The sequence below is a fragment of the Oncorhynchus masou genome, chromosome 21, assembly GCF_036934945.1.
Source record: "Oncorhynchus masou masou isolate Uvic2021 chromosome 21, UVic_Omas_1.1, whole genome shotgun sequence".
NCBI classification, from domain to species: Eukaryota; Metazoa; Chordata; class Actinopteri; order Salmoniformes; family Salmonidae; genus Oncorhynchus; species Oncorhynchus masou.
The window spans coordinates 30536468-30558227 of record NC_088232.1 but is presented as its reverse complement, the minus strand read 5'-3'; the positions used below and the strand labels follow the sequence as shown (position 1 = coordinate 30558227).

Sequence of the window (21760 nt, the reverse complement as noted above, 5' to 3'; positions counted from 1 at the left end):
ATTCAAGGCACACTTAACCAGCACTCTGCACTGATACGCCAACCCATCTGGTTTGTGCTTAGTGGGACTATCATTTTTCAACAGGACAATGACCCAACATACCTCCAGGCTGTGTAAGGGCTATTTGACCAAGAAGGAGTGATGGAGTGCTGCATCAGTTGACCTGGCCTCCACAATCACCTGACCTCAACCCAATTGAGTTGGACAGCAGAGTGAAGAAGAAGCAGCCAACAAGTGCTCAGCATATGTGGAAACTTCTTCAAGACTGTTGGAAAAGTATTCCAGGTGAAGCTGGTGAGAATGCCAAGAGTGTGCAAAGCTGTCATCAAGGCAAATGGTGGCTACTAAAGAATCTTAGATATATTGTGATTTAACACTTTATTGGTTACTACAGGGTTCCATATTTGTTATTTCATAGTTTTGATATCGTCTTCACTATTATTCTACAATGTAGAAAATAGTAAAAAATAAATAAAGACCCTGGAATGAGTAGGTGTCCAAACTTTTGACTGGTACTGTACAGATATACATCTGCGTATTGGAAGAATTCACTAATAAAACAACCAATTCTTTACAAAACATGTGTATTGCATTATGTAACAGCAGGTCTTTAAATGATGTTTGTGTGTTATATAGTCTGTAGCTGGTACTGTCTGTGTCCTTTCTTCAGCAGGTAGCCTTGTTCATTCAGAGAACTGATGAAACCTTCAAAGTCTGCAACCTGAATCAACACACACACACACACAACCATTTGAATTCCACGACCTGCAACATAACAGCTGTCGTTCGATCGAAAGCAACAGACAGGGGTGTGTGTGGGCGTTACCTGTATGTTGAGGTCCTTGGCCAGGCCGCGTAGCTGTGTGAGGTCATACAACATGGTGTGTGTGCGCTGAGCGTGTGTGTTGAGCGCAGTGATAAATCTCTTGGCAGCCGAACGCTGACTCATCCCAACACCCAGTACTGACCGCTCAAAGTCCAGACCTCCACTACCATCAGAGAAGGTATCTGCCAGACTGACACACACACACACACACCAGAATGTCCACTACAGAATTGTCCATTTTATTTGAGGGTAATTTTATAAATCTGTTTTATAGTTCAGAAATGAAAGCACTTTATCTAGTCCTCCCCCATTTGAAAGTATCATAAGTATTTGAACAAATTCACTTATAGTGTAGTCAATTTAGTCATATGTTTTGTATTTGTTCCCATATTCCTAGCATGCAATGACTACAAACTTGTTGAATGCATTTGCAGTTTGTTCTGCTTGCATTTCAGATTATGTTGTGCCCAATATAAATTAATGGTAAATAATGGATTGTGTCATTGTGGAGTCACTTTTATTGTAAATAAGAATATAATGTTTCTGAACACTTCTACATTAATGTAGATGCTACCATGGATTACAGATAATCATGAATGAATAATAATGAGAAATCTTTCGAGGTATAAATATCATACCTCCCAAAAAATGCTAACATGTTTTGGGGGCATAATCTCTGTGCATCTGTAACGAACTCACCCATCATTATTCATGATTCTTTCAATACTATCTGTGATCATGGTAGCATCCATATTCATGTAGATGTGTTTAGAAACATTCTGTTCTTATTTACAATAAGTGACAGTACATTGTGGACCCCAAAAGTGAATTTGTCCAAATACACCCGACACTTTCAAAATGGACTTGATACATATAGTACATTCATTTCTAAACGGTAAAACAGATACGTATGGAAATACCCTCAAATAAAAATAAATTCTGTAATCACCCCTTAAAACATTTGATTTCAAATCCAAACTGCTTGAGTAGAGGCAAATTAAATGTTTTAGCTTCACTGTCCAAATAAATACGTAGGGGAATGTATGTGGGATAGTGTGTTACCTGTGTTTCATGATCTCCACTACGTCTTCAGCATCACTCTTGGTAGCTGTCTCTCTGAGCTCCAGCTTTGCCCGTGCCTACACACACAGTCACATAGTCAGGGCACAGGCTCAGGTCTGTGTGACATGTTAGAGACTTTAGAATGTGTTATGATCAAATTCCATGTGTGTATTTGAGTGTGTGTGTTTGCCTACCTCTGTGAGGCGGATGAGGGACTCCAGCTGGCGTGTGGTGATGGGTGTGCTGTCGACGGGGTGTGTGTGTGAGCGTAGGGAGAGGTAGAAGTCCTGGAGCGTCTGGGCAGCGGCAGTAGAGAGTGAGGGATGAACGTAGCGACGGGCATAACCAACATATTTTCTCAGCAGGGAGTGGGGGATGGGGTCTACACACTCCCCTGGACACACCTAACAGAGACAGACTCAATGTCAGAAATTCCATATATTTTGATAAAGTACTTTGGTATTTGTGTGTGGGTACCTGCAGCCGGTCAGAAAGAGGTGTGTCAGAGGGCTCCAGCAGCGAGCTCTGTGATTGATGGTAATCTCCTCGTGTAACCACGGCACCTGAAGCCCCTCCCTTCCCTGACCTGACGGCCATGACATGTTCCGACAGCCGGCGGTCATGCGACTCATCAGGAACATCCAATAGGAGGAAGACCACGTCAAACCTCGAAAGGAGGGCACTGCCCATCCTACACACACATACACAAAATAAGTCAACTTGTACCTACAGTGTAGCATAAGCTAAAAATGAAAGGTGAAAATGTGTGTGAGTCTACTTGAGGTTTTCGGAGACCGTCTTGGCCCTGTTGTAGTGTCCTCCAGCAGGGTTAGCAGCAGCGATAACAGAGGTCCTAGCAGGTAGGGAACACACCAGACCAGCCTTAGCCAGACTGATGGTCTGCTGCTCCATGGCCTCTAGTAACGCTTGTTGCTGATGGCCCAGCTTATCAAACTCATCTATACAGCACAGCCCTGACACAAACACACAAATGGCACAGATAGGTTGGATGATGACAGGTTGGATAATGACAGTTGGGATGTAAGCGCACACACCCCTACCTTGGTCTCCTAGTACCAGAGCTCCAGCCTCGAGTGCGTAGTCTCCAGAGCCGGCGTCTCTGGACAGAGTAACGGTCAGCCCTGACGTACTGGTAGTGTTACCACACACATAGATCCCCCTGGGAGCCACATTACACACCGCCTACACACACACACACAGTTACAACAGCTAGTTTGAGGTTGGCGTGTTTTTAAGTGTGTGCATGTTACCTGTAGCATCTGACTCTTCCCCAGGCCAGGGTCTCCCACCACCAGTATATGAGGGTCTCCTCTGATGGGAATCCTGTTCTTATCATCAGCATGCTTCTGACTGCCTCCAAACAACGCTAAGGACAGGCCTGCTTTTACGAGCTACACACAAACAAAACACACATTTATTTTTAAACAAACACTTTTTTTGAAACATGGCCACAGCTTACCTGAAATAACATGACCAATGGAAACTAGGCTTACTCACCAGGTGGCCATAGATGGCTGGACACAAGGAGCTGGAATAAAAATCACATCAGTCACTCACAATATATAACAAAAGGACTATATTAGCACAGTAGTGTCACAGTAGGATTCTGTGTGTGCGTGTCTTACTGTACGATGAGCTTCAGTAGATCAGGTTGGCTGTGTATTTCCTGGATGGCGTACAGCTCCTTCAAAGAGAACTCTATCCCCGATGACCTTTCACCTCCAGATGACCCCTGACCTCCAGCCTCCTTTACTTTCTGACCTTAATTAAGAAGAAACTTGATTGTCCACACAATTTGAAAACACTTCATTGTTTGTCCTCCCAATAACATGAGTAACAACTACACAATAACAGACCTACAGCTACCTTTAGAGTTGCTGACGGAGTTGGCCTCAATGTAGAGCAGGAACATACACTTATCCTTCTTCCCCCTGCTGCCGCCTACACACACCACACAAGACACACACCTCATCAATTACTCAGAGAGTGCCAGTGATGTTAACAACTGCATGTGTGTGTGTGTGTGTGTGTGTGTGTGAGAGAGAATACCGTCGTCTTGGCTGACTCGGACTGTTCCAGTAATAGTAACGGTGTCTCCAGGAACCGCACTGTCACAGAGGTCAGAGGTCAGGTGACATTCCACCGTCCGAGGGATCCGCCCTGCCTCCCTCTGCTCTCCTCCAATCAGCTCCTGGACCCTGGGGCAACATGGGAAATAGTTTGCATACACAGATTCAGTCCCAAAACATTTTCCCCTAGCCCATACATCCTAGAAACGTATGGAGATCTAAGAAGATTGGATAGGTATGTATAAGCATTATAAATAATAGTGTAATTACTTGATATTCTGCCAGTCAACAGTGAGGGTGAGAGGGGAGCTCCTGTTGGGGACGAAAGAACGACTGCGACACTGTGGCTGCACACACTGAAGAAACACACGCACAATCAGCAAACACACAGCCTGTGGTTCAATCCAATGTAGGTTGTAATGAAAGTGCTCTGTGGCAAGGTGAGTGTATGTGTTGTACCTTGGTGGGCGTGGTGAACTTGCCGTGTGGCAGGGTGAGTGTGTGTGTGTGTGAGCAGCCGGAGCAGGTGAAAGCCAAGCGTGTGCAGAGTGGTCTGATGTTGCTGACACGTACCACAGTCCCCCTCACACACACCAACCGACCAAACACACTCGCACGCAGCGTCCTCAGGGCTGTCAATGGCTCATAGTTATACAACCTGAAACAAACACACAGTTATACAACCTGAAACTGAGTCAGAGAGAGACCGTGAGAGTGTGTGCTTGTTTTACCTGGCGCTGATGTGGGGTATGTTAATGATGGGTGTGGCTCCCCCAGAAAGCCCTTCCCCCTGTAACTCTGCAGCGTGTCTCTCCAAGTCCATCGTCAAAACCTGACACACACACACACACACATTAAAATACATAGACACAACTACCTTCAGTGAAGCGTATGTGTATATGTACCTGGTGTATGGCGAGGCCCAGACAGTTGAGGGTGGTCTCTGGTTGTTCTCTCAGCTGATTGGACAGGTCCGGAAGAGCCATACACACCTCCTTATCCTCAACAAGAGCCTTATAGTCCACCAACACACTGCCCTGACGCTCAATCTCATCCTACACACACACAAATTAAGCTTGCCCACTCACCAAAGGCTACTATTTTTAGAGGTTAAAACAATGTGTAGAAATCTCATTTTTGTCATCTTACTTTGTCATAGAGGTGTATCTGTGAGGTGAAGTACTGTTCGAACACTTTGATCTTCTCCACATACGGAGAACTATCTATGAAACCTTCATACAGGAAACACACACACAAATAGATCACAAAAAAAAAATAGATATATAGACAATACACACACATATTAAAATACAAACACACAACAGGAGGTCTGTGGCACCTTAATTGAGGAGGCCAGGCTCGTGGTAATGGCTGGGGAAGAATAGGTGGAGCGGTATCAAACACATCACTTCCATGTGTTTGATGCAATTCCATTTACTCCATTATTATGAGCCGTTCTCCCCTCGGTAGCCTCCACTGATACACACCTACCTTCAGTGAAGTAGAGGGCCCAGCCTTTATAGGGCGAGAGTCTGTCCAGGGTGGTCTGAGACACACGGGACTGAGAGGACCCTAGAAAGAGACGGCAAATGAAAGAGATACTGAAGCCTCCACATTGGAGTCAGTGTTGTCCCAAAACCAAGGGTTGAAAATCATTGAGGGGGTTAAGGCATATTTGGAGGCTTGTAAGGGGCTAGTCTTACCTCTAACTGTCCCTTATCTCTAACCAGGCTAACTGTGTGGTGTATGTGTCTGACCCATACCTCTTTGAGCACTGGGGGGCGTGAGTTTCCTCTCCATGGTCTTCCCCTCCAACCCCCTCCCCTCCATCCCCCTCCCCTCTGCCCTCCTCTGCAGGACCTGTGAGCAGAACCCTCTCCACTCATCTTACACCTGGAAATGATAGAGGGATACAATAGAGAAATATAGAGAGAATGTAGAGAAAGAGAGGGTTGGGTGTTTGGGGATGAATAGGGATAGCTCATTCTGAAGCCATCCTAACATCCTAAACATTTGTAAAAACATTGGAGAATGGTGCAAAACAGGCTGAAGTTGCTAATGAAGATAATCCTCGCTCTAATAATGCTGCGTTCCTTGTTGGAGTGTTTCATGGAGAAGGATGTGTTTTTGGTAGATCCATTTGCGGTCAACGAGATGGTGGAGGACATACTGGGAAAGGTGGAGTCAAAGTGACCAGGAGTGGTATTGTGTTGTTAAAAGAACAAAATGAAAGTGCATTGTGTCTTGGGGAATTATCAGAGTATTTAGTAGAACGTTTTAATTTTCTGATCTGGGCACCGGTAAAAGGTGTCACCTCTGGCGTTGCGTTGGAAATTGAGGATGAAAAACTGAAAGCAGAATGTGACCAGGAGTAGTCGAATGAACCGTATGGTGAATGGAAGGACCGAGGAAAGCCTATCGGTGCTATTGTTATTTGATGAAGAATCTCTTCTGACATGTAAAGCTGGGGTATATGAGATAAGTAGTGAGAGCTTATGTGAACAGACCGTTGCAGTGTCTAATGTAAAATGTTATGTTTGGCCACTGGCAAGCGTGTGCAGAAGGAATAAATACGGTATGTTGTGGAAGAGTCAGTGGAATCACGTTCCTGTGTTCCCTGTAAGGGTGAAGAAGGTCGAAGTAGCAAAAATCCGAGCTGTCCACCCGGTCTCCTATGCAGAGGCAGTGCAAATAGCCGAAGGAAAAAGTTCAAATTAGGAAGAAAAGGCAATGGATGCTCCGCGGACAGACATAATTCAGGAGAAGAGAAGAGATGACGAACCTCGCTAACATAACTCGTTTAATAGAGGAATATGACGCAATTAACAGTCAATTCAATAGCTAACGTTAGCTGTTATGTTGGATGTGAACGACAGCTAACTTAGGTCACCTGAGCTAGCTAACTCACAATGTATGGTGAAAAGTTACCACCTAGCGTAACTACCTTCAGCTACCTCACCTGCTACTAGAATAGCTAAATTAGTTAGCTAGCTACCGTTAGCTACAATCGTGGAGACAAATGTTTCTACTCACCCGAGTTGCGGGAAAGAAACGCCACTTCTAAAGACAAACTTTAAAGGATAATATATACTCTTTGGTTACGTTTCTTTCATAAGCTAAATGTGCAATGATATTCTTAACTAGCTAACGTTAAAGCAGATATATAAATATATTCCATATATTTGGCTAACAGTTAGCTAGTTAACAAAACGACAGCTTCTGTATTCAGTTTATGATGGTTCTGTTTATTTTATTTTTTAGCTTTGGCGCAATTTCGAGGCAACTTCCGCTTGTTTGCAGCGGAAGATCATACCAACAGTATAAACAAATCAAATCATAGTTTTGTTTTAAGTCTTGTATGAATACCTTTCTAACATACTTGTTATAGGAGCTAGCAGAAAATATAAATGCAGTATGATTCGTACGGAAAAAAGCGTACTGGATTAAAACGTGCAATTTTCTCCAGCTCGCTAGGTGGTGGTGATGCACCAATACTTTGAGGAAATCAGAATAAATAGTCACACAACCGAGTAAGATTCTCTCTCATCAGCACCACCTCTCAGCATCCATTCCCAGCAAAACGGATTCTCCGGAATATTTGTTTTTACCTTGTCGACGACACACACACAGCCCAAACAGCGATGGATACATCCGGGAAAGAGAAGGAGGCGATGCAGCTGATGGCTGAAGCCGACAAGAAGGTCAAATCCTCCGGCTCATTCCTGGGGGGGATGTTCGGGTGAGATGAGATGCACTGGTTTCCTTGTTCAAGTCAGTGTAGGAACACGAGCGCTGATTCAGTAATTCATCACGGAGGGGGGGAAGGGTCGATGCGTTGCATGACATTGGACAAAAAAATCGCGAGTGTATTGGTGATGTAGCTGTATGATGATTAGCCTTACAATAATGTAAATGTTTTAAAAGTATCATTATGCAGTAGTGGGTGGGAGAATGTCAGAACTGTTTGTCGCAGACAGTCAGGCCTCTGCCTTGGGGAGATCTGCAGTGTTCTGGTCATCTGACTGCAAATGGTCAACATTTACTGTTTAACCACCAGGATATCGTTGCTCATTACATATGAAAGGGTAATGACCTATTATATACACTGCTCAAAAAAATAAAGGGAACACTTAAACAACACAATGTAACTCCAAGTCAATCACACTTCTGTGAAATCAAACTGTCCACTGAAGAAGCAACACTGATTGACAATACATTTCACATGCTGTTGTGCAAATGGGAAAGACAACAGGTGGAAATTATAGGCAATTAGCAAGACACCCCCAATAAAGGAGTGGTACTGCAGGTGGGGACCACAGACCACTTCTCAGTTCCTATGCTTCCTGGCTGATGTTTTGGTCACTTTTGAATGCTGGCGGTGCTTTCACTCTAGTGGTAGCATGAGACGGAGTCTACAACCCACACAAGTGGCTCAGGTAGTGCAGCTCATCCAGGATGGCACATCAATGCTAGCTGTGGCAAGAAGGTTTGCTGTGTCTGTCAGCGTAGTGTCCAGAACATGGAGGCGCTACCAGGAGACAGGCCAGTACATCAGGAGACGTAGAGGAGGCCGTAGGAGGGCAACAACCCAGCAGCAGGACCTCTACCTCCGCCTTTGTGCAAGGAGGAGCAGGAGGAGCACTGCCAGAGCCCTGCAAAATGACCTCCAGCAGGCCACAAATGTGCATGTGTCTGCTCAAACGGTCAGAAACAGACACCATGAGGGTGGTATGAGGGCCCAACGTCCACAGGTGGGGGTTGTGCTTACAGCCCAACACCGTGCAGGACGTTTTTAATTTGCCAGAGAACACCAAGATTGGCAAATTCGCCACTGGCGCCCTGTGCTCTTCACAGATGGAAGCAGGTTCACACTGAGCACATGTGACAGACATGACTGTCTGGAGACGCCGTGGAGAACGTTCTGCTGCCTGCAACATCCTCCAGCATGACCGGTTTGGTGGTGGGTCAGTCATGGTGTGGGGTGGCATTTCTTTGGGGGGCCGCACAGCCCTCCATGTGCTCGCCAGGGGTAGCCTGACTGACATTAGGTTCCGAGATGAGATCCTCAGACACCTTGTGAGAACATATGCTGGTGCAGTTGGCCCTGGGTTCCTCCTAATGCAAGACAATGCTAGACCTCATGTGGCTGGAGTGTGTCAGCAGTTCCTGCAAGAGGAAGGCATTGATGCTATGGACTGGCCCGCCCGTTCCCCAGACCTGAATCCAATTGAGCACATCATGTCTCGCTCCATCCACCAACGCCACGTTGCACCACAGACTGTCCAGGAGTTGGCGGATGCTTTAGTCCAGGTCTGGGAGGAGATCCCTCAGGAGACCATCTGCCACCTCATCAGGAGCATGCACATGCGTTGTAGGGAGGTCATACAGGCACGTGAAGGCCACACACTGAGCCTCATTTTGACTTGTTTTAAGGACATTACATCAAAGTTGGATCAGCCTGTAGTGTGGTTTTCCACTTTAATTTTGAGTGTGACTCCAAATCCAGACCTCCATGGGTTGATAAATTTGATTTCCATTGATCATTTCTGTGTGATTTTGTTGTCAGCATATTCAACTATGTAAAGAAAAAAGTATTTAATAAGAATATTTCATTCATTCAGATCTAGGATGTGTTATTTTAGTGTTCCCTTTATTTTTTTGAGCAGTGTAGGTGTAACAGTATAACTTTAGACCGTCCCCTCGCCCATACCCAGGCGCGAACCAGGGACCCTCTGTACACATCAACAACAGTCACCCTCAAAGCATCGTTACCCATCGCTCCACAAAAGCCGCGGTCCTTGCAGAGCAAGGGGAACTACTACTTCAAGGTCTCAGAGCAAGTGACGTCACTGATTGAAATGCTATTTAGCGCGTACCACTGCTAACTAAGCTAGCTGTTTCACATCCGTTACACTGGTCCAGAAGTCCAGAAAGGACATACTGTATAAATTAATTAATAAATAGATTCCTTCATTATGTCGAGATCACAACTTATTTACACTACATCACCAAAAGCATGTGAACTTCCCTTCAAATTAGTGGATTTGGCTATTTCAGCCACACCCGTTTCTGACAGGTGTATAAAATCGAGAACACAGCCTTGCAATCTCCATAGACAAACATTGTCAGTAGAATGGCCCGTACTGAAGGGCTCAGTGACTTTCAACATGGAACCGTCATAGGATACCACCTTTCCAACAAGACAGTTGTCAAATATCTTCCCCGGTCAACTGTAAGTGCTGTTATTGTGAAGTGGTAAGGTCTAGGAGCAACAACAGCTCAGCCGCAAAGTGGTAGGCCACACAAGCTCACAGAACAGGACCTCCCCAAGTGCTGAAGCGCATAGCATGTCAAAATCGTCTGTTCTCAGTTGCAACACTCACTACCGAGTACCAACCAGCTTCTGGAAGCAATGTCAGCACAAGAACTGTTTGTCTGGAGCTTCATGAAATGGGTTTCAATGGACAAGCAGCTGCAAACAAGTCTAAGATCACCATGCACAATGCCAAGAGTCTGCTGGAGTGGTGTAAAGCTCACTGCCATTGGACTTTGGAGCAGTGGAAATGCATTCTCTCGATTGATTAATCACGCTTCACCATCTGGCCATCTGACAAACCATACAGAAATGGTTTGTCAAGATCGGTGTGGAAGAACTTGACTGGTCTGCAGAGAGCCCTAAGCTCAACCCTATTGAACACCTTTGGGATGAATTGGAACGCCAACTGTGAGCCAGGCCTAATCGCCCAACATCAGTGCTGACCTCACTAATACTCGTGGCTTAATGGAAGCAAGTCCCCGCAGCAATGTTCCAACATCTAGTGGAAAACCTTCCCAGAGGAGCGGAGGCTATTGTAGCAGCTAAGGTGGGACCAACTCCATATTAATGCCCATGATTTTGGAGTGAGATGTTTGACGAGCAGGTGTCCACATACCTCTGGTCATCAAAATCAAATAAAATCAAATTTATACACAGTGTAAGGGGATAAAGAATATGTACATAAGGAATATGTACATAAGGATATATGAATGAGTGATGGTACAGAGCAGCATAGGCAAGATACAGTAGATGGTATCGAGTACAGTATATACATATGAGATGAGTATGTAAACAAAGTGGCATAGTTAAAGTGGCTAGTGATACATGTATTACATAAGGATGCAGTCGATGATATAGAGTACAGTATATACGTATGCATATGAGATGAATAATGTAGGGTAAGTAACATTATATAAGGTAGCATTGTTTAAAGTGGCTAGTGATATATTTACATAATTTCCCATCAATTCCCATTATTAAAGTGGCTGGAGTTGAGTCAGTGTCAGTGTGTTGGCAGCAGCCACTCAATGTTAGTGGTGGCTGTTTAACAGTCTGATGGCCTTGAGATAGAAGCTGTTTTTCAGTCTCTCGGTCCCAGCTTTGATGCACCTGTACTGACCTCGCCTTCTGGATGATAGCGGGGTGAACAGGCAGTGGCTCGGGTGGTTGATGTCCTTGATGATCTTTATGGCCTTCCTGTAACATCGGGTGGTGTAGGTGTCCTGGAGGGCAGGTAGTTTGCCCCCGGTGATGCGTTGTGCAGACCTCACTACCCTCTGGAGAGCCTTACGGTTGAGGGCGGAGCAGTTGCCGTACCAGGCGGTGATACAGCCTGCCAGGATGCTCTCGATTGTGCATCTGTAGAAGTTTGTGAGTGCTTTTTGTGACAAGCCGAATTTCTTCAGCCTCCTGAGGTTGAAGAGGCTCTGCTGCACCTTCTTCACGATGCTGTCTGTGTGAGTGGACCAATTCAGTTTGTCTGTGATGTGTATGCCGAGGAACTTAAAACTTGCTAGTCTCTCCACTACTGTTCCATCGATGTGGATAGGGGGGTGTTCCCTCTGCTGTTTCCTGAAGTCCACAATCATCTCCTTAGTTTTGTTGACGTTGAGTGTGAGGTTATTTTCCTGACACCACACTCCGAGGGCTCTCACCTCCTCCCTGTAGGCCGTCTCGTCGTTGTTGGTGATCAAGCCTACCACTGTTGTGTCGTCCGCAAACTTGATGATTGAGTTGGAGGCGTGCGTGGCCACGCAGTCGTGGGTGAACAGGGAGTACAGGAGAGGGCTCAGAACGCACCCTTGTGGGGCCCCAGTGTTGAGGATCAGCGGGGAGATGTTGTTACCTACCCTCACCACCTGGGGACGGCCCGTCAGGAAGTCCAGTACCTAGTTGCACAGGGCGGGGTCGAGACCCAGGGTCTCGAGCTTGATGACGAGCTTGGAGGGTACTATGGTGTTGAATGCCGAGCTGTAGTTGATGAACAGCATTCTCACATAGGTATTCCTCTTGTCCAGATGGGTTAGGGCAGTGTGCAGTGTGGTTGAGATTGCATCGTCTGTGGACCTATTTGAGCGGTAAGCAAATTGGAGTGGGTCTAGGGTGTCAGGTAGGGTGGAGGTGATATGGTCCTTGACTAGTCTCTCAAAGCACTTCATGATGACGGAAGTGAGTGCTACGGGGCGGTAGTCGTTTAGCTCAGTTACCTTAGCTTTCTTGGGAACAGGAACGATGGTGGCCCCTTGAAGCATGTGGGAACAGCAGACTGGTATAGGGATTGATTGAATATGTCCGTAAACACACCAGCCAGCTGGTCTGCGCATGCTCTGAGGGCGCGGCTGGGGATGCCGTCTGGGCCTGCAGCCTTGCGAGGGTTAACACGTTTAAATGTTTTACTCACCTCGGCTGCAGTGAAGGAGAGACCGCATTTTTCCGTTGCAGGCAGTGTCAGTGGCACTGTATTGTCCTCAAAGCGGGCAAAAAAGTTATTTAGTCTGCAAGACATCCTGGTCCGTGACTGGGCTGGATTTCTTCCTGTAGTCCGTGATTGACTGTAGACCCTGCCACATGCCTCTTGTGTCTGAGCCGTTGAATTGGGATTCTACTTTGTCTCTGTACTGACGCTTAGCTTGTTTGATAGCCTTACGGAGGGAATAGCTGCATTGTTTGTATTCAGTCATGTTACCAGACACCTTGCCCTGATTGAAAGCAGTGGTTCGCGCTTTCAGTTTCACGCGAATTCTGCCATCAATCCAAGGTTTCTGGTTAGGGAATGTTTTAATCGTTGCTATGGGAACGACATCTTCAACGCACGTTCTAATGAACTCGCACCCCGAATCAGCGTATTCGTCAATGTTGTTATTTGACGCAATACGAAACATGTCCCAGTCCACGTGATGGAAGCAGTCTTGGAGTGTGGAGTCAGCTTGGTCGGACCAGCGTTGGACAGACCTCAGCGTGGGAGCTTCTTTTTTAGCTTTTGTCTGTAGGCAGGTATCAGCAAAATGGAGTTGTGGTCAGTTTTTCCGAAAGGGGGGCGGGGCAGGGCCTTATATGCGTCGCGGAAGTTAGAGTAACAGTGATCCAAGGTTTTTCCGCCCCTGGTTGCGCAATCGATATGCTGATAAAATTTAGGGAGTCTTGTTTTCAGATTAGCCTTGTTAAAATCCCCAACAACGATGAATGCAGCCTCCAGATAAATGGTTTCCAGTTTGCAAAGAGTTAAATAAAGTTCATTCAGAGCCATCAATGTGTCTGCTTGGGGGGGATATATACGGCTGTGATTATAATCGAAGAGAATTCTCTTGGTAGATAATGCGGTCTACATTTGATTGTGAGGAATTCTAAATCAGGTGAACAGAAGGATTTGAGTTCCTGTATGTTTCTTTCATCGCACCATGCCTCGTTAGCCATAAGGCATACACCCCCACCCCTCTTCTTACCAGAAAGGTGTTTGTTTCTGTCGGCGCGATGCGTGGAGAAACCCGTTGGCTGCACCGCTTCGGATAGCGTCTCTCCAGTGAGCCATGTTTCCGTGAAGCACAGAACGTTACAGTCTCTGATGTCCCTCTGGAATGCTACCCTTGCTCGGATTTCATCAACCTTGTTGTCAAGAGACTGGACATTGGCAAGAAGAATGCTAGGAAGTGGGGCACGATGTGCCCGTCTCCGTAGTCTGACCAGAAGACCGCCACGTTTCCCTCTTTTTCGGAGTCGTTTTTTTGGGTCGCTGCATGCGATCCATTCCGTTGTCCTGTTTGTAAGGCAGAACACAGGATCCGCGTCGCTAAAAAACATATTCATGTAGTGTATCTCATGATCACGGCATAACAAAAGTTATTTTGTCGAGATCACAAGATACACTCTACAAATAGGAGTGTGAACGTATTGATGATGGATTGACAGTATGGCTGAGGTGGAAAACATTAAGTGGATCAGAGCATATATTTTTTTATTGATTGCTACACTAAGTTAGAATGTTAGCAAGCTAAATGTTCCTTGCCTAAATGCACATGGGGCATTTAAGCCCTGAATGATGTCTGACAGCAGCACTGTCTCCAAGGCTGTGTTCCACCCCCAGGACCACAGTCAATCGCATGCAAGCAATAACGCAGCCAACTTGGCTAGTCTTGTGAGTGAGCTAGCTAGCTAGGTAGTCTTGTTACCTAGCTTGCTAGCTAGCTTGTTATCTGTGCAGGTTGTTAGCTTGCATAACTGATATGCATATAATTGTAAGGGACACTTAATGTTTTTATGGATAATATTTCAATTTACAGAGCTTGATCAGATTCAATAGCAGCTTCAGAGGCTGATAAATCAGGATTATGCCTTCTAGGTCTTCCCAGGTAAAGCTCCTTGCAAGCAGATCAGCATTCAGTGCATTATGTATATGATCAAGAGTGGTTGCACTCTATTCCTGGCAGGCTGATCAGATTCAATAGCATCCTCAGAGGCTAATAAAATGAGCCTTAAATATGAAACTGCTATTGAATCTAATCAGCCTGCCAGGAATAGAGCACACCCACTCTAGTTTATATGCATCAGCCTATAAAGCTAATCTGCATGAAAGGAGCCTTACCTATGCCTACAAGGCAACATCCTCACTTATCAACCTCTGAGGCTGAGGCTGAGGCTGAAATTGTATCTGATCAGCCTGTCAGGAATGGAGCTTACACACTGTAAATTTAAATATTATCCACAAAACATGAAGTGTCTCATATAATTAAATAACAGTTATGGAAGCTAACAAACGGCATAGATAGCAAGCTAGCTTGTTATCTAGCTCGCTAGCTCACAAGACTAGCAAGACTAGCCAAACGCATGCGATTGGGTGCGGCATGCAGCAAGGTAGACTACCTGTCAGGCATCATTCAGGGCTTTAATGCCTCACGAGAGCACTGAGATCAATGCAGCCACAGGGCTCCTTGATGAGGTTGTTATCATGCATCTGAACAAATGAATGGATGATCAATGGTACTTTTGATTATCTCGTGATTTCAACAAAACAACTTTTGTTATGTCATGATCACGAGAAAGTTATATGTTGATCTTGACAAAACACTGTTTGTTATGTACTGTAATGATCACGAGATAAATGAGTTGTGATCTTTAGATAACAAGATTTAAAAAAATATTCATACAGTATGTCCTCTCTGGACTTCCATATTGGCCTATTCTGTAGAACAGACATGGCTCTCTGACATGTAGAGTAGGCCAGCTCTATTCATGAGATTTTCTTTAGTAGACAACGTTCAGTTTGTATCCTCCTGAATGAGACAGAGTAAACACAACACACATTTGCTGACGATGTCCAGGTCTATAGCTCATATACCTGCCAGTTCTAAACCGTGTGTGTGTGTGTGTGTGTGTGTGTATTTCAGGGGGAGTCACCACAAAGTAGAAGATGCATGTGAGATGTACGCCAGAGCAGCCAACATGTTCAAGATGGCCAAGAACTGGACTGGTGGGCCACACACACACACACACACACTGCTGAAATACTATCGATGTTCCATAGACATGATAATTATGTTTGTGTGTGTGTTTGCATGTAGCTGCTGGTAATGCGTTCTGCCAGGGGGCCCGGCTCCACATGCAGCTGCAGAACAAACTGGACTCAGCCACTAGCTTCGTCGACGCAGGGAACGCTTACAAGAAGGCTGATCCTCAGGGTAGGAACACGTATCCACACCCACTCATTCCAAAACATACTAGACTAGAGGGCAAAGCCTCCCTGACATCTGGGACCCTCCCCTTTGATATTAGTCTATAATAGAAGGTAAAGTATGCTTTTGTCTTTGGTCTCTCTCTGACTCTCTCTGGTGGGAAAACCTAACCTCTCTTACCCTCTGCTCCCTTCATATATCTCCCTGCCCCCTTTTCTCTTTCTCTCTCCCTTTCACTCCTCCCTTTCCTCCTCTTTCTTGTAGAGGCTATCAACTGTCTAAATGCAGCCATCGATATTTACACTGACATGGTAAGCCTAGTACAACCCTTGAGCCCTGACCTCTAATCCCTAACCTGTGACCTCTAACCATACCACTTTCATCTTGAACCTGCTTCACCTGTTTCTATGTGCAATTGTGCATGTACTGCGTGTGAAGGGGGCTATGTTTTTCTAGCCATCATCAGCTGAGACTGCCGATATGAAGGCTGATACAGTATGTACTGTATATTCTAGTGATTCTGTATCAGCGTTGTTGCAATCGACATGTTATTCTCCATCTCTGTCCTAATGATCCACATGTGTATTACAGGGTAGGTTTACTATTGCAGCCAAACATCACATCACCATCGCAGAGGTGTATGAGTCTGAGCTGGTGGACATAGAGAAAGTACGGAACACACACAAAACGTGCACGCACACACACGCACACACACACACAGAACTCCATATGAACAATACTTTATGTGTGTCTCCTGTTGCCCAGGCGATCGCCCACTATGAGCAGGCAGCCGATTATTATAAAGGGGAGGAGTCCAACAGGTGAGTCTCCTGTGATGTTTAGTATAAATGAATACTATACCATTCAGTTATGCTACCCTGTACTATTACTCAAATGCTTTTGTATTATACTACTCAAATACTTTCTATCATAGAGATTAGGGAGAGGGAGTTGTCATGAGGGGTTCCCCAGGTCTCTATGCTGGGACCTGTGCTGTTCCTTCTGTCTCTCGCTGTCTCTCTCCTCTCTCTCAGTTCTGCTAACAAGTGTCTGCTGAAGGTGGGCCACTACAGTGCTCAGCTGGAGCAGTATCCGAAAGCCATTGAGATCTACGAGCAGGTGTGTTTTGCCTGCATTTTAAAACCCTGAAATGTGATGATCGGTTCTCTCTGAGGGATGTCACAGTCATGTAATGGTGTGTGTGTCAGGTGGCCACCAATACCATGGACAACCCCCTGCTGAAGTATAATGCCAAAGAGTACTTCTTTAAAGCCTCCCTCTGTCACTTCATAGTGGATGAACTCAACGCAAAGGTATTATTATTATCATCATTATTATTAGTGGTTATTGTTCTCTTGTTTTGAAGCAAGACACACGGAGTAGACACATTCTTCATATTATTCCAACTGAACGGAGGGAGTACCTGTCAGTTATTAGTGATTGTGTGTGTGTTTTGTGTTTTTTTATAGCTGGCCATAGAGAAGTATGAGGAGATGTTTCCTGCTTTCGCAGACTCCAGAGAGTGCAAGCTGCTGAAGGTAGACAAGATGAGCACCTTTGTGTGTGCGTGTGTGTAAAACACTTCACGCTGCTCGTTTAACAGCATAGCTTCCTTCTTCACGAGCCCACACCCATCTCCCCCTGTCTGTCTCTCTGTAGAAGTTGCTGGATGCCCATGAGGAGCAGAACTGTGAGGCGTTTACTGAAGCTGTTAAAGAGTTTGACTCCATCTCTCGTCTGGACCAATGGCTCACCACCATGCTGCTCCGTATCAAGAAGACCATCCAGGGAGATGCTGGAGATCTCAAATAAAGAGAGATAGAGGGGTGGGTTGGGGGAGGATACAAGAGGGAGGGATAGAGAAAAAGATGGCTAGGTAGAGAGATGATGGAGAGAGAGAGAAGGAGAGATGAGGGAGAAAGGGATGGAGGGAGAGATATAAGGTTAGGGCAGTGGTGTGAAGGGAGACAGGTCTCTATGCGTTTGATGTGTTCAGTGTAAATAAGTCCATGGCTCCTGTAGTCTATCGTGTCTTACCATACCTTTCCTCACACTCCTGTCAAAAACATTAGCTGTTTCAACTTAAAAATAGGAGTTGCCCAGCTGATGTAAAGTTACATCAACTTATCAAGTTGAGTTGACAAAACCAGGGAACAAATGATTAGATACATTATAGTGTACAAGTTCATACAACTTTATATTTTAGGTCAGTGGGGTACACTTACACTCATGTTTTTAAGTTGAAAGCCTTTCACAGTGCATGTCACACTTAACCTTCCTAACCTCTCCACTGAATGTCTTCCCTTGTTTGGGCCCTGTATGTTCATGTTTTAAAGTGTAGGGCTGTACAGATAGTGTGTGAAAAGGTGGAGTGTGTGTGTGTGTGTGTGTGTGTGTGTGTGTGTGTGTGTGTGTGTGTGTGTGTGTGTGTGTGTGTGTGTGTGTGTGTGTGTGTGGCACGCACACAATGTATCACAGTGAAGCCAATACATCTGTGCCAGTGCTGGTTGCTGTTGTTTTGTGTGTGTGTGTGTGTGTGTGTGTGTGTGTGTGTGTGTGTGTGAGAGAGAGAGAGAAACAACCAAAGGGACACCCCGTTTTATTCATTCTATTTCTATGGTCCCCTTAGATATGTTTTCCACCCCTAGACACTTCCCCTAACCCGCTACACACTTATGATCTGAAAGGATTGGATAGGTATAAGCACACACATATCCAATCCTCTCAGATCTACACATGTGTTAAGGGTCAGAGGTTACAGGGTTAAGGCCAGAGATTATGGGAAGTGTCTGTAATGTAGTGTGTGTTGCTGTGGTGTGTGTATTCCTCTCAGCATGTTGCCGTGGTAATGATGTGTGTGTTCAGTGTTGTGTGCAGTCAAACTACAGGTTATCACACATATCTATATGTTCATGAATTACCACACGTTTGTGCAAAACAATTACTAAAAATAAAACTTCCAACAAACTTGCATTTGCTGCGGTGTGTTTGTGTGTGCTTGTGTGAAAGAAAGCAAGAGGGGGGAATATTGTATCTTTCTGTAATCAAAATCAATGTAAAAAAGTAATATATTTAAAATGATGGGCATTTTCGTGAAATCAAATAACAATTATATCTAACACTGATTTTCCTAATTGTTTGCACGTTTGTCAGACTGTAGGACTTCAAACAAAACATTCCGATGTTGTTTTTAGAAAAACGCGTTATTTGTTATCAGCAACGTTCTATTGGCAGTTCGTTTCTGGTTGTTTGTTATTTTGTCTACCCTGTCTATTAATCACGGAAGATATTTAACTTTATATATTTCATATAGGTTACTTTTAGATAATTTTATCACATGGACATTCAGGAAGTGTCAGGATCACCTGAGAGCATCCGTAAGTCACCAGATCGCTATAACTCTCTGTCTTACAGTCTCTCGAGCGGTCCTTTTGTATCACGCAGCCAATCGGTGGGTGTGTCCCGCAACGTGGGGAACTACCTGTTGTATGATCCGCTGCAGGAAAACGTACTCAGAGCTGCGAATGCTCACAGCGGCGAGGAGTTGGTGTGCAAGGTCTGTGGATTAAAACAAACATATGAAAAATATTTATTTTTGAAAACATGGTGCTCAATCACCTACTCTTATCTCTTTTCCATCTCAATCGTTGGCGCCATCTTCTAGTCTCTTCTCTCTTTGTCTCCTTACTCCAGCCTTTTCACATTATCTCCTCTTATTCCTGCAGTGCCAACATGCTCAACAGAAACAGGACCCTCATGTGCAGTAGGCATGTGTTCTTATGTAGGCTGTGCAAACACAGTTACACCATAATGCAGATCTTGTCTTATTGGTTTCTTAGGGCCTCAAAAGTATTTCTGAATTCCAGTTGTTCCATCTATAATATTGGCTATTGTAGAATCTTTATGACTTCTCAACAGTGTTCCTGTGTTCTAGGTGATTCCTGTCTCTCGGTACCGGGAGGTTCTGTGTTCGTACTACTGCCTGCCCCCCCACCCCAACATAATTGAGATGCGTGATGTGGTTGTCGGGGACGCCCATGCCTACTTGTTCTTCCCACGTTCCTACGGGAACCTAGGGGTGATGCTCCAGGCCCGGCGGCTACCAGAGGACACAGCCAGATACCTGTTCCGCCAGCTGGTGTCGGCTGTGGCACATTGCCATAACAATGGACTAGTGCTCAGAGACCTCAAGCTGAACAAGTTTGTCTTCAAGAACAAGGAGAGGTGTGTGTGCAGAGCAGCCTGGTGACCTAGAGGCCGGAGAGGGAGTATATGTGACAAATAGCTTCTTAGCAAAGAACAATTTCTCAAGCAAAAATTTTGGGAGTGGTCTGAGTAGGAGGGGAAAACTGAAAACTAGCTTTTATTGGCAAAGAGGTTTGGAACTATCTTTCTTATTGGTCTATTAACTAATTTACCGCCTGTTGATGTCACCAGGCAGGCCAAAACTCTATCCCACCAAAACAGGCTGAAATGTCAGGCGCTAAAAGGGCATTGTCATAATTGTCACAATATTATTCCAACCTCATAGTGTATAAATATATATAAATATAGGAAAATCACATTTTTGACTGCACTGGCCCTTTAAAGTTAATTTCCTGCAATTCTACACATTCTGCCATTGGGCAGCAATTCTACACATTCTGCCATGACTTATGCCATGTTATTGATATCTGAGTGACTTACTAAATCAATGGGGTCCCCCTGGAGGTCAGGGAACCTGGGCACATGCCCTGCGTGCCTGTATTCGGCCTTGATTAATACACATTTAGATAGCTGGCTAGACTAATTTACCAATGTAAGAATTGTTAGCTGACATGGCTAATTGAGTTACTGTCAGTGACTGACATACTGTAACAACAGAAAAACTGCTGATGCACAACCAATTTTGCTCGATTTCGAAATTGCATCTTGTGTATTCTACATCTTGTGTATTCTAGTTGAGATCTCGACAGAGTTTAATTATTTTTGGCCGGACCCCATTTGTGTGTGTGTGTGTGTGTGTGTGTGTGTGTGTGTGTGTGTGTGTGTGTGTGTGTGTGTGTCAGGACCCTGTTGATGCTGGAAAGCTTGGATGATGCAGTCATAATGCAGGAAGGAAACACCTCCCCCTATTACAGTCCAGGACATGGGGACATCTCTGGCAGTTTGTGGGTCTGTGCTCCAGCTACAGATGTCTGGTCTCTGGGAGTGATGCTCCACACGTTGCTATTGGGCTGTTACCCTGTTGGGGCTGGACTAACCCAAGAGGGGGCCTTACTAACCTCACAGGCTCGCTGTCTGATACGCTCAGCCCTGCATTCTAACCCCAACCTCCGCCTCTCTGCCTCCGAGCTTCTCACACACCCCTGGATGTCCACACATGCACAAGCATACACACAGGCACATACACCAGATCAGACTGTACCTACCTGACACATACACACACAATATATATATATAAAGCAACACCAATAAAGGATGACATTTGTATAGATTTGCGTTCTTCCTTTTCTTTTATGCTATTATTAATAACACTATTATTATAGTTGTATATATTGTAGATTAACTTTCACCCTATAGTTGAATCAAAGAGTTTGGAATATACTGGGTAAAGGCACTTAGTCAGTGGCTCTTGAAATGAACGTCAACAGTAGCCTACAGCGCTTGAGTTTCCGTGCTTTACCATTTTAATCTTTCCTATCCATTTGTTGCAATCAACTTAACTGACATTATAAAAATGCCTTCTATTCCATGAGCCACATGAGAATTATATAAATATAAAGCTGAATATTTTTCTTAAGGTTTGACTACATTACTT

At 45.0% G+C, this 21760-nt stretch overlaps 3 protein-coding genes across 3 annotated transcripts; 2 read left to right on the top strand and 1 right to left on the bottom strand.

Annotated features, from left to right (window-relative positions):
* Nucleotides 1–363: 363 nt before the first annotated feature.
* Nucleotides 364–7370, bottom strand: mcm8 (minichromosome maintenance 8 homologous recombination repair factor). The gene is given in 21 exon segments (XM_064928055.1): nucleotides 364–721; nucleotides 827–1016; nucleotides 1889–1965; nucleotides 2083–2292; nucleotides 2366–2579; nucleotides 2667–2862; nucleotides 2950–3091; nucleotides 3160–3300; nucleotides 3407–3437; nucleotides 3535–3670; nucleotides 3776–3850; nucleotides 3959–4107; nucleotides 4249–4334; nucleotides 4438–4636; nucleotides 4710–4810; nucleotides 4884–5033; nucleotides 5128–5210; nucleotides 5470–5550; nucleotides 5742–5759; nucleotides 5762–5871; nucleotides 7345–7370. Coding segments are annotated over 21 exon segments (2493 nt in total). The 5' UTR covers nucleotides 7356–7370; the 3' UTR covers nucleotides 364–628.
* A 72-nt stretch (nucleotides 7371–7442) lies between these two features.
* LOC135508108 (beta-soluble NSF attachment protein-like) lies at nucleotides 7443–19393 on the top strand. The gene is made up of 11 exons (XM_064928057.1): nucleotides 7443–7717; nucleotides 15676–15758; nucleotides 15850–15966; nucleotides 16225–16271; nucleotides 16552–16629; nucleotides 16726–16781; nucleotides 16995–17079; nucleotides 17169–17273; nucleotides 17430–17498; nucleotides 17620–17786; nucleotides 19375–19393. The coding sequence occupies exons 1-10, from the start codon at nucleotides 7620–7622 to the stop codon at nucleotides 17770–17772; spliced, it is 891 nt and encodes a 296-aa protein (XP_064784129.1). The 5' UTR covers nucleotides 7443–7619; the 3' UTR covers nucleotides 17773–17786; nucleotides 19375–19393.
* Nucleotides 19298–21378, top strand: LOC135507479 (tribbles homolog 2-like). The gene is made up of 3 exons (XM_064927007.1): nucleotides 19298–19516; nucleotides 19895–20184; nucleotides 21009–21378. The coding sequence occupies exons 1-3, from the start codon at nucleotides 19298–19300 to the stop codon at nucleotides 21373–21375; spliced, it is 876 nt and encodes a 291-aa protein (XP_064783079.1). The 3' UTR covers nucleotides 21376–21378.
* Nucleotides 21379–21760: the final 382 nt, after the last annotated feature.

Excerpts from the sequence above, each read along its gene's own strand:
- LOC135508108 (XM_064928057.1), top strand. The coding sequence starts at position 7,620 with ATGGATACATCCGGGAAAGAGAAGGAGGCGATGCAGCTGATGGCTGAA. Across the intron at positions 16,630-16,725 it reads AGCTGGTGGACATAGAGAAA|GCGATCGCCCACTATGAGCA; the intron begins GTACGGAACACA and ends CCTGTTGCCCAG. Across the intron at positions 17,274-17,429 it reads TGGATGAACTCAACGCAAAG|CTGGCCATAGAGAAGTATGA; the intron begins GTATTATTATTA and ends GTTTTTTTATAG.
- LOC135507479 (XM_064927007.1), top strand. The coding sequence starts at position 19,298 with ATGGACATTCAGGAAGTGTCAGGATCACCTGAGAGCATCCGTAAGTCA. Across the intron at positions 19,517-19,894 it reads GCGAGGAGTTGGTGTGCAAG|GTGATTCCTGTCTCTCGGTA; the intron begins GTCTGTGGATTA and ends CCTGTGTTCTAG. Across the intron at positions 20,185-21,008 it reads GTCTTCAAGAACAAGGAGAG|GACCCTGTTGATGCTGGAAA; the intron begins GTGTGTGTGCAG and ends TGTGTGTGTCAG.